Source organism: Macrosteles quadrilineatus, unplaced genomic scaffold (assembly GCF_028750875.1).
Source record: "Macrosteles quadrilineatus isolate MER2022 unplaced genomic scaffold, UCM_ALF_1.0 Scaffold_9__3_contigs__length_116548681, whole genome shotgun sequence".
In the NCBI taxonomy this organism is placed as follows: domain Eukaryota; kingdom Metazoa; phylum Arthropoda; class Insecta; order Hemiptera; family Cicadellidae; genus Macrosteles; species Macrosteles quadrilineatus.
Genome location: NW_026542602.1, coordinates 15,757,968 through 15,770,686, shown reverse-complemented (window position 1 = coordinate 15,770,686; position 12,719 = coordinate 15,757,968). Strand labels below are relative to the sequence as shown.

General features: G+C 35.6%; 1 protein-coding gene across 1 annotated transcript in view; it reads left to right on the top strand.

Annotated features, from left to right (window-relative positions):
• The window catches only part of LOC129004023 (acetylcholine receptor subunit alpha-L1-like), a 64,930-nt gene that overhangs the window by 30,377 nt on the left and 21,834 nt on the right, over positions 1-12,719 (top strand). Inside the window, exons 2-4 of the mRNA XM_054432395.1 lie at positions 6,202-6,246; positions 8,348-8,457; positions 11,156-11,336. Coding sequence (XP_054288370.1) covers positions 6,202-6,246; positions 8,348-8,457; positions 11,156-11,336 — 336 coding nt within the window. The remainder of the gene's footprint in view (positions 1-6,201; positions 6,247-8,347; positions 8,458-11,155; positions 11,337-12,719) is intronic.

Sequence of the window (12,719 nt, the reverse complement as noted above, 5' to 3'; positions counted from 1 at the left end):
GAACGGTGCGATGGGTGCGTAGTAGCGAGAAGCAAAGTAGCTGGGGGCGTAGTAGCTATGGTAGACGCTGGGGGCAAAGCTAGGGTAGAACTTGGGGGAGAACTCCAGAGAGCTTCTGTGGAATGGGAAAAAGGCCTTAGCCTCTGGAGAGGCAACGGGGAAAGCCGGCTCATTGATCGGTGCGGGGACGATTGGTGCGGGGGCAATGGGGGCGAAGCTATGGTAGAACTTGGGGGAGAATTCCAGAGAGCTTCTGTGGAATGGGAAAAAGGCCTTAGCCTCTGGAGAGGCAACGGGGAAAGCCGGCTCATTGATTGGTGCGGGAGCGATTGGTGCGGGGGCAATGGGGGCGAAGGGGGTGGTATAAGGCACGAGCTTATATGCAGGCTTAGCGTAGTAAATGGGCTCGTAAGCTGAGAAGTGCTTGAACATCGGGAACTTCAGATCAGGGATGTAAGCGTAATGGAAGTCGGGTGTTTCGGAACGGATAAACGGGAAGTAGCTCTTGTAGAAGGCAGGAGAGGCTGTTTGGTGGGGGAAAGCCGCCTTGCCGTACACGTGGTAGTGGGTCATCGCTGGGGAGAACGCAGGGAAGGCTGACTTGGCGTAGAAGTTGGATGAGGGGAATCCAACGGGGTAGTCAGCGTCGAACAGGCTCAGGGCAACTGGGCTCTTGTAAGCGTAAGGGAACTCCTCAATGTTAAACTTTGCGTAAACTGGAGTAGTCTCGGGATAAATGTCAGCGATTTCGGCTTTCTTGAAAATCGCGTGCTCGAAGGGCATGGGGAAAGCCTCCATTCCAGAGCGCATAATCTTGACTAGTCCAGCGTGGTGGGAGGGGACAAAAAAGTGACCGGGGAGCACACTCTTGTAGGAGCCCAGGAAAGACTCTGGGTTGTAGACTATAGCCATGGAGTCAGCGGCTCCCATGACGCTGGGGAAGATCGCTTTCATCTCCGGAGATTGCATAGCCTTCTCAATACCACCGGCAGCATAGTAGGAGACGATGTTGTCCACAGGGTCGATGAAGAACATAACTGCAGGCTCCTCATAGAGGGAGCGGAGATGGCTCATGGTGGGATAGTCGGCTCCCATGGACCGGGCGAAGGTGATGAAGCTGGAGTCAAGGGCTGGCTTGACAAAGCCGTACCTCAGGAACATCGCGCGCGTCATCATGGGAGACGCGGCAAATCCCTCGGGAGCGTAGACGGCATCATAGCCTGTAACATCAGCAAGAGGACTTGAACAAACCATGTCATTTCACAAATAACATGTAAAATTTCATCTTTAAAAATGTATTCTTTGGTTTTTATATGTTTTTAAGTATTGATGGACTCTGTTGGTCATTCCTTGCATCAACAAACTAGTTAATTTCACTCGTAGTAAATTATTATTTTTCAAGACATTAGTGATATGTATTTTCTCTAGTGGTTGGTCTGGTGGTCTATGCATACAATTCCTCTACACATCTCCAAGTATTCGGTCGAACCCATTTTTACTGGTAAATCTAAATATCAAATATATCTGTATAAAAACTAGTTGTTACTCACGGGCAACTGTTTGACTCCATAAGTATTAATAAAATATTGATTGGTTAGCTTAAGCTGAAATAAACAAAACAGAATACAGTAATAAAAGAAAACCTCAATTTTAAGCTATAAGCCCCTGTTGCCGTTGTCCGGTCATAGAATGAGAACAGTGGCTTAGGGGGTAAAAATGGGATTTTCTCATTTTTGAACCCTAAAAAATTTAATTTTACAATATCTTTCTAATAATTTTGTAAAGCTTAAAAAAGAAATAATTTAGTATATTAAAGAGTAATTTTACGTTTAACGGTTATGAAGAAAATTAAAATAAGGAGTTGATAAAAAACTCTTTGTTTTTCGTATGGAAAATACATAAGAGTTTGCTTGGTTATGAACATATTTTGATCAAATTTGGAACATGTATTAATTTCATATTAAACTATTGACATAAAAAAACACCCTATTTCCTTTCCTGTAGCAGCAAACCAATGTACTAGTTAAGCTAATGTTATTTAAATAGGTAATAAATATGACATTTTAAGGAGATATTTTAGTAAAAATCTAATCAGGCAAATGGAAATTCTAGTAGTCCGCAGGTTTGCTGCGTTGGGTTTTTTATTCAAAGATTCAGAATCAATCATTTTGAAATTTTGTTTCTATTTTTTTGTCAATTTCAATATTTGATTTTTACTGTTTGGTTATATAACATGAGGATGAGTTATCGCTAGTGATTAGATCGTTGTATTTCGTGAAATGAAGGTTTTTAAGCGTTTCCCATCAACTAAGATAACCAACTTGATTCCTGTGCGGAGGATGGCTCCACAGCTAGTCTACTATTAAGGTTACTAATTATATATTGAGATTAAACTCTACAATTGAGATGTAATGGTGAATCTTAGTGTGAACTTTGATTAATGAGGATAATAGTTTACTGTGATTGTAATATAAATGGCTATATCTGTCATCAATAGGCGTAGAACTACGCAGTTATAAGGTCTTTTCGACGGCTTTTTACTTTTTATAATCAGCCTTCGTAGTTATTCGGTTTTTGAGCTGGACTGGTCAGAACTCAGAACACCAAGATTAATTTTAATTTGTTATTTCGATTAATTACTGATATTTATCTGTTTGTTAACACGTTTTAACACTGTTAATATTTTGCATTATATAAACCAGAAGATATACTTATACCTTTTTAATTATTCCTTTATAAATATATGAATACATGTTTATATTATGAAATCTAATGGGTAGGCCGATCCGTACCATCGACATATGTATGACACATTCACAAGCTATTATTTCAGAATAATCTTGAAACACTCTTTAGTTCTGAATTCAGATTTTTCCTGAATAATTCCAAAGAGTAAAGTCAGAGTTTTGCTCTTTGTTTATTTTTATTTTTTTACATAATCCTAAAGCCAGTTACAATTGAAATTAATATAATGTTATTTCTAATTTGCCGACTACAAATTCTTACAAGACAGCAATTCGTCAATCAAAATTAGGAAATTGTCCATTTCAAATCGTTTGTAATATTATTATGCGTTTTATAAAATACTAAAATTACGAAATTAAAAAACATTAAATATTTTCCATTCAACATATTTTACCAAAGGAACATTGTGTTATTTGCCATTCTTCTCATGATTATTTTAATTATTTTAAAAGTACAAATTATTTTTAACGCATTTTTTTATCTTAAAGTTACTTCTTTTCCTCCTTTTAATTGTAGAAGTGGTTGAACGAAAACGTGTTTATTCTCTACAGTAAAATACTTGGTGAGCAATAACAACCTTAGTTTATTTACTTTTAGCAATCTATTCTGTTTTTATTCAGAAATGAAGAAGCCAAGTAGTAGTAATCAGAAATAACAATTGGCAAACTAAAACTAAAGTTTTTGCTGAATTAAGATAAAATTTGACACTAGAGACCGATAAAATATAAAAACACACATGCCTTAAGAGGTAACTATATTTTAAAAAATTCAATAAGCATTACAAATAGTTTTTAAAAATTTCTTAAAACTATAAATTACCGAATTGGGAGGCCTGGGCTATGGCCAGGAAGGCTAGTGCGACTACAGCTTTCATCCTTGCTCGTTGTCTTCAGGGAGAACTAACAGCTTCTCCGAGTCTAGGGGAAGTTATATACTAACTCTATCAGCTGACCTAGTCAAAAACAAGACGTAACGACCCGCGCTCTAGGCTTTGTTTGGGTCAGAGAATCGCTCATTTGGCCTAATAGCTTTCCAATGGAAATTATGCCGAGATTTGCACATATGATTGAAATGTGGAACGATTTAGTTTAAATTTGTTTGCGTGTTTGGGTGTCTTGCTAGTATTTCAAATCTTGGATTCTGGTAAAAGAGGTACTTTAACCCTTGGGATTATCACCAAACAAATGCAAATATTTGTTTTGAGATGTCAGAATTACTTCTGATTTAAATAATAACAGGTAATAAGTATTATGAGTACTCAGGTATGCAGCTACAGAGAAGGAAATTAATGAGTGTTTCGTGTGTGTTTTGCATATACAATGTTAGTAGGTTAGTACAAAATAAATAGATTTACCAAATGTAGAACTCTTGAATTAAAAATCTCAAATTACAAGAATATCTAACCATAAAATTAACTGTGAAAAGAGCCAATTACAATAAGTTCACTAAAACAATTAACAAACAACCTGATGCACAGTGTTTTAAAAGTCATTCGCTGAATACAGCCTACAGAACGTTTTATTAAGCCTTTACTGCGCTTCTTATTGTTTTTAATTGAATAACACTGTTAAATGTGCCAATGAACTTTAGTTTTTTTTTTTTATAATAAGGTTTCTTTCATAAAGTTTTAAAGCTTTTTTTTCATCCCATCGTCACTGATGGTATGATTTACAATATGAAGCAGTAATAAAAAATCAATATGTTTATATCACTAGGCGGATATTAAATACTATAATGTTATTTCTAGTGATTAGTCTATATGTGGTTGTGATATAATTGAAATACATTACTTAATATTTAAATACATAGTAAAATATGCAAGTAAAGTGCACGGAAATACGAACAATTTTGTCCATTTCTCTTACAGAAGCAATATTATTAATTGCATAATGACAATAGTCCAAGCTCAGCTGATCTTATTACTTGATAATGACCTGGAGTTAGACATCATTATTCAACGTCGCTAGCATGAATTAATTTTCCCATCATGACGATAAGGGTATTCGACTTATCTACCAACAATACAGAATCTTTAACAAGAACAATTATGTTATTTGAAAAAATATATTATCGCCCACCTAAGCATTGCAGGTCTAATGGTACAAAGTAAAGCACAAGACTTCTGTCCCAGAGTACCGAGTTAGAATCCGGACAATTGCCATTGGTATTCCATTTGTGACCTGGTTATAAGTGCCCCACCCCTTAGGCTATAGTGCTATCTATCCAGACCCCCAAAATATTCAGACCTGTTAGGTGAGGAAATATTTAGCTGGTGAAGAACTCCCTACTGTAGTAAAAAACCATTCGATTATCTGCTCCTTCCTAAAAATCCAAGATAAATTAACCACTTCACAAGTCAATAGTACACTTCACACCGCTATCGGTGGATTAGTTACATCTTTGTAGAATTACTCTAAGTGAAGGGCTTACTTCCACCTTCAGTTAAGTTGATAAACTTGGAAGCTCAAGAACGGATCTGGTTGCAAAATTTAAACGAGATTAGAGAGCGGCGCGCAAAACGTCATCTCGGATGAGGCTAACATGCGCCACCATCTTGAAACTGTAAGCAGCTCGCTCCTTAACTGTCTCGAATAATCTTGTACTTCTGGCGCGAAGATATAACGTGCTTTTGGAGGGATGAAATAACGTCTCAGAACCCTCTTACGTGCTTAGAATGGTGCTTAGAACGGGAGATTATACAGTATATTAAAGTGCTTATACGATGTGCGTCATTCTTCTATATGTAGCTGAATGATTTTTTTAAGAATTATTAAACACTACATATAAAATTTAATATCATATTATAACTAAAGTTTATTAAACGTTAAATAATTAAACCAATTTAATAAACATTACTAAGAGAAAAATGTATGTACCTAACTGATACTGTAGCAGCTAACTATATAAAATATAAAACAAATAATAAAAAAGTACAATTGAGTGGTTTTAAAACACATTTTATAATTGTGTGTTTTTCATATATCTTCAGTATTATATTACAAGCCAATACACTGTATTATATCAATTTAAAACTTTTATGTAAAACACCAAAATACAAAGTAAATTTTCTCAATAGAGATCAATACAATATAATGTACGCGATCTCTATCGGGTAGGGTTGTAAAGAACACAATGTCAAATATTTCTCTTCAGTTGGAACAAGGGTGTTGTAAAACCAGTATCGACTAGTACGCCAGTTAAGCTATAAAGTATTACTTTACTCTGTTCAACATCCAAGCTATATGTCAACATCCACGGTCTATATCCCAAGCTAGATTCAGACTCCATAATTTACCTTTCTTAAAGAAACTTTAACTTCGTGAGCACCTAACTCCTCATAGTATATTTTAATGGTATTTCTTATGCAGAAACTTGGATGACTTTTCAAATACAATATACAGTACATGGTAAAGATTATTATTCTTATAATCTAATACATGGATTTTTTTGTTTCAGAATCTGAAGGACCAGATCTTAACGACAAACGTCTGGCTTGAACATGTAAGTTGTTTCAATTATATTTCGTGTGTGCTTCGTATTGAATGACATCAAGTTGTGAGAATCGTATTGAGTGATTTTTTTACACCCAATTTCAAGATTTCTCCTTACGCTTTCTACAAGTAGTGTAGTACAGTTTGAGTAAAATATACAGTAAATCTAATGCAAATTATAATGAAGAATCAGTAGCGTTAATTTAATACGTAAAAATGATAAGAAAATTCACACGAACGCCTAATCAAAGCCCTTCAAATCAATGGATGTTTTTACAAACGTATGTACAAAACCGGAAGTAAAAACCTTACACAATTTAGCCCACCTTGGCAAACGTTAGCAATGTCTAGAGACGCGTTCCTATAATTGAGCCAAGCTCTTATACGTCGACTCTTATGCATTTCGTAATACGCAAACTCCTCCTAATCGTTTTCAAATTTTGCATGGTGATAAACACCATATCGGTGAGTGCCAACATCTATATGACGTCAAACAAATCTCTTAGGAATCCGCCCCACGGGCCTTCAAAGTTTCAATGTAATCCTTATGGAAGCAGTATTTGACACATAAACAAAGGCATAAGGAGCTGGTGAATTTTGAATGAAGTAGATCAAGAAATAGCTGATAGCATTATTCCACGGATATTAGAACAGAAACGGTCAATAACAATGTATATGGAACCCTGATGACTCCGCTCAATTTTGTGGATGCCTCTGCGAACGCCACCTAGTCATAGAATAATGAAAAATCATACGGATAAGCTTATGCACATTGCACAGTACACCTGAGTACAACTATTGTAGTGACAGGAATACATACAAAACATTGTATTAGACCCAGTCAACACGCCTCAACCTAACCACCTAGGACAACCTAAGATATTTGTTCAGCCAGCACATAGTCCATATAAAGCAATTACCATATGCATGCATCGCCATGTTCTAATAACAAAAGTTGTTAAAACTTCTATTCATCTATCTATCTATATACTTAGTACAACAAGGGTTTTCCCTGTAACATCCCTTTTCCAGGATTTCTTCTAAACCGATTTTACAGATTTAAGTTTCATTTAAATGCTTATAGTCTAGCGCAACTTCGGTAGGTAATTTCCTTTAGGACTTCGCCCCCCCCCTCACGTTTAATTAATTTCAAGAATCCAATGTCAAAGATCCAGTTATTCTGACCAACTTTTATTTATAAGGGTTTAAAAGTGAATTGTGATTTGACAGTTATTTCTTCAGTTGAATGTTTAACCACAGTCAGATTGTATACAAGAGACTGAACAGTTTATGAAAATATATTTGAAATAGGCTACTTTTTTGACAACTGTGACCTGATTGAGTTGGTAGATCATTATTTATAGTGTAGGCCTGTATCTAAAATCAACAAAGTTATTGTAAATTAGTTGCTATATTTACCCAATTACTTACTGCTCCGAACAAAACAAATCGTATAAGGTAGATGGATATTACACTCCATATCTTATATATTAAAAAAACTTTTCCTAAACTTATGACAGCTAGCCCATACTACTGGACCGAATTACACTCGGTTTGTACCAAAAGAAAGGTTATCGGTCCTATATGTGCAGGCTTTAATTGTATTTTGAAAATATTTATGTTAATTGGGTCAAAGATGGAAATTAAACTTTTCTTAGGGAGATTTAACATGGGGCCAAATTCTTCAGATTACGATAGCCTGACCAACTAATGGACCGATTTAAACGCGGGTTGTACAAAAAGAAAGGTTATTGTTGGTCATATATGTGCAGGTTTGTGTATATTTTGAGATATCTTATGTAAGAAGTTTCACAGACATTTCAACTTCTGTTCCAAGCTGATATCTCTGAACTTAACAAAAAGTCCTGAATGAGAATGTTAGTATTTAGTGCAGCGTCTTTTAACTGGTCAACGTTGTGGATGTATTACAGTAACATATCTTTGTGACATGTTAAATTGTAGCTTGCTCCAATTTGTTTCAACGCATCCGAAAAGTTCACCAGATGAACGACCCTGTCATGTGCGAAGACCAAGACTTAGTAATATACTTTGACCTTGGAAACCTACCAACTTTAACTTTAAGAGTTCTGAATGTGTGTTGTGGTTGACAGGAGTGGCAAGATCACAAGTTCCGGTGGGACCCGGCGGAGTACGGTGGAGTTACAGAGCTGTACGTACCTTCGGAACACATCTGGCTTCCGGACATCGTGCTGTACAACAAGTAAGCTCACCTCAGTGGCTCAGAATAAGAATCAGGAGTGTGAGAGAGAGAGGTAGAGTAGAAATATATAAATAAGTGTATGAATTCCAGTGAGGACTAAACAACCCTCATAGCAACCATCACTAACAACCATCACTACCGACAGCGCCTCAAAGCCCAACAACTTTATGCTGTTTTATACTTAAATCTCTGTAATGTTTGACGCCTATTCTGTACTCTATGTTCAAGAATAAAGTATTCTGATTCTGATTCTGATTCTGATTCTGATAGGCAGGCAACAATAATAGTTCTAATATAAAAATATTATTACTAACCTCTGTCATCCTCGTCTTTACGCAATGCATAATTAAACAGGTTTGGTAGTCACTGAACATATATTAAAGTCTTGTTAAAGTAAATATTTTTCATGCATATCGTCATTAAAAAGCATAAACTATCTCCGTTGGTATTCGCCTAGCGGACGGTATACTCTCCATGCTCACTTTACATGTTCATGTTTTTACTGCGTAAGTGTACAGTTAAAGTTAACAAACGAATATTAGTGTAGATAGGTTATCAAAATTACTTACTCTCATCACACATGATGGTGGAGTTTTATACTCTTAAAACTGTGGTTGTTATGTGGATATTGTAGAGAATATATGGGTTAACTGTATTATAATGTATTCAGAACCACCTTTAAAGGTAACATAATTATGAAAAAAGGAACAGTCATAGATAGGAGAATAGATAGGAATAGTAGAAATAAGAATATGTATCGGGTTGTAAAAATAAAATAATAATACAGTGTGTATCTGTGTGGCTCTCCCCATAAAAATTCATGGGATTCATGGGAAAAATTCATGGTATCGATGCAAACTAAACCAATTCATGAAAGGTCATCTAAGTTATTATTATTTTAAATGAATCAATACTGCCATAAATGTATTAAAATAGCTTATTCCCTATATGGGAAATTCGCTAATAGGAGACAGGGTTGGTGTGAGTTCCAAGAATAAGAATCAGGATGGAGATGCAGCACATTAATGAAGTACGTGTAATTGAAAAAGATTTCTCACAGTCCATATAAATCGCAATTGTTACAGTATTGTATGTAACAACAGCTTACTTGCTGATGTAACGGTAGAAGAAAAATGGATTCTTTTTCTTAAGTATTTATCATCTCTGAGTTATAGTGAATTGGTAGTTTTACTCTATCCAACTCCTTAGATACGATAATCTGGACAAGCATAGAGATTAAGTTAGTAGGCTAACTGTTACAGGACAATATTTTAAACTTTAAATAATGCCAAAACCAATCCTAATCAGATTCGTTTTTGTTGAATTCATCTATACAAAACTAATTTTCTAAACTTTTCACGATAAAACTAAGGTCACATTTTTCAAGTAGATGGTATAGACTAATAAAATGGAATTTAATAGATGGTATAATCTTGTATTCGAATACAGCCTTACATAAAACACTGTTCTCGACGGAGCAACTCCTCGGAATTATCTTGGAAAAGAAAGTAACAAGATCAATATCAATATACCACCGGCTCTATACTTCACAAGAACTAAAAAGCCGTATATTTTCTCAACTTGGGAAGGAAGTGGAAGTGATGTGCTGATGCCGCACGTGACTCACTTCCGGTATGAGGCAACTTCCGGATGCTTTGCTTCTTACCCCGCTCTGATAATCAATTAATATTGAGCTCAATCTCCTGGAACAACCCTAGTGGATAGGGTTGAGCTAAAATCAAAGGTGGAGGTTAGTGAAATAGTGTGTGAAAATTTTGTAATGCCATTACTTAGCCTATATTGAGTTTTATTTTTATGGTATCTTTGGCGATGAAACGTTTGTTCTATTGTAGGCTACTCATTTATAGTTTGTAGTTTTCAGTTGATAATTTTATCATGGTCATTGAAATTATATTATTACAATTAATGGCTTAATTGAGCAACTGTTAGTGGATTTTTCGATGTATCAACAATAAAATGTAGACCAGCCTTACATAAATTGAAGGTGCATTGTTAATTCGTTATATAATAATCTCGAAGATTATTATATAATTTTTTTATACACTTAATGTATATTCTGTATTTGTTTAAATCATGTCCTTAACATCTTGGCACCTTGCATTGACCACAAAACCTAATCCTATGATCAACCCATTTTTTTACCAAACCATAAATTTTCCTCATGACCTTGTTTCACTACTCGTTTCAAACTCTTTTCACTCACGTTGATCCAACCACGTGTTTAGTTTATCGTTCGAAACTTTTGTTTCACTTTTTGTTCCGAATCTATTTCACGCCCGATGGCTTATTCTTGTAATCGCAGTTATTTTTTTGCTAACGTGTATCAGTGACTATTATAGGCAATCCCTGTACTTACCTCTTTTTAATCCTCTGGGACTACTCTTCCTATAAACTCGAGTTTCACCTGCCTGTGTTCTCCAGTTTACAAGGCTGGATTCCACACTTGATAGTTTAAAGCCGTGTTCAATCTCATTCTTCTGAGGCTTTCCTCCCATCTTTCGCTGTTAACTACAAGAAAGGACCATGTGGTCTTAGTGTTCGCATCAATAAGACAGTATCCTAATTTCATCTCCAAACACTCATTTAGTCTTTAGTTTTAAGTCTCTGACACACCTATTGTTTCTAAACACACATTTTTTCTCTTGTTCCAGACATAACTCAGTTCTGTATGTTTCAGTGCGGACGGCGAGTACGTAGTGACGACGATGACCAAAGCAGTTCTCCATCACACAGGCAAGGTGCTATGGACGCCACCCGCCATCTTCAAGTCTTCCTGTGAGATAGACGTACGATATTTCCCCTTCGATCAGCAAACCTGCTTCATGAAGTTCGGCTCATGGAGCTACGACGGTGACCAGGTGGGTTTGAGAGGGAGATTTGCAAGTGAAAGTGGCCCGTCCCTGTTAATCGACTCTGTGTCAACAACCCTACAAACGATGACGAAGTTAAACTCATCCACTTTCCCCTAGGAATTCACCCAATGACATATAGATAACTGTTGTTTGAGATATTTAGCATGTATAGCAAATTGAGATTTCTTATATTTCAAACAATTTACACACTCCAATATAGCATGTAGAGTGTAGGTAATTCCAAAACTACTGTAACAAAATATATGAAATAAAATAGGTTTTTCTTTATACAGTCATAGTAAAACTTTATAACAGCTACCTTAAACAAAAATATTACCAAACAGACATAAATGTACAGGTGTATCCACTTTTACATCCTTTCGTATATTACCGGAGAGCTAGTTTGTGTGTTTTCGATCATTTCGCCAATATGATAACACTCTAAAACTATCGAAAGCAAAATATCACAAGGATTACATTGATACTTTAACACTAAAATGAATTACGCATCTTCTTATTATATTAAAAGATTTAGATTGGAAAAAATCTAAAAAATGCATTAAATATAGAGTGAACTTTTGTATCCATCCTCTTTCCTTGCCATACAATCCATGTTTTAGTCGGGTGTTTATGTATCATGGTAAATTTTCGCCACACTACTCTGTTTTAACGGGCTTTCCACGCAAGGATTTAGTCGGGAAACAACTGTTTGTCACCTGCTTAACCGAATGGGATTTCATTACGTACTACTAATAATAAATGTAATAAAATGCAATGTAATAATTGTTTTGCTACTTTACGCTGTTTTAATGGAATTTCCACACCAGGATTTAGTCTGGGAATCAGCTGTTTGCCCCCTATTTCCCGGACTAGTAACGTAGGCTGACACCCGATTGCGCCGATGGTCCAAGATATGTAAAAGGGTCCTAATCCCTCGACCACCATTTACTACCCGACTGCCCCGAAGGTCAAAATCTGCCTCCCCATGCGCTTCCCCTTTCAAAGATAATATACCGTTTCCGGACACCAGCTGATTACGATTAGCCTAGTGAACTAAACACCTAAACTAAAAACACCTTTCGTATTTTATAAACATAAAGTAGTCATAAGTCCAGGCTTAGAACAATTTAAAAGTCATATCGAATGAACTTTATTTTACAAAGAAATGTCTTTATAATTTCGTCATCATTCTTAACCTACGAAAAAAAATTATATTGTACAGTAAATAATACGCACCTGTTCCCATGAATCTGATTGAAGTTACTAATCATGTGTATACAATTTTCCTCACTTATAATTTGTTTATGTTTCACACTAAACCTAATTCTGAAGATAAAATTACAAACAACATTTTGTAATAAGTAGTCTAATATTCTAGTGGCAGCAATA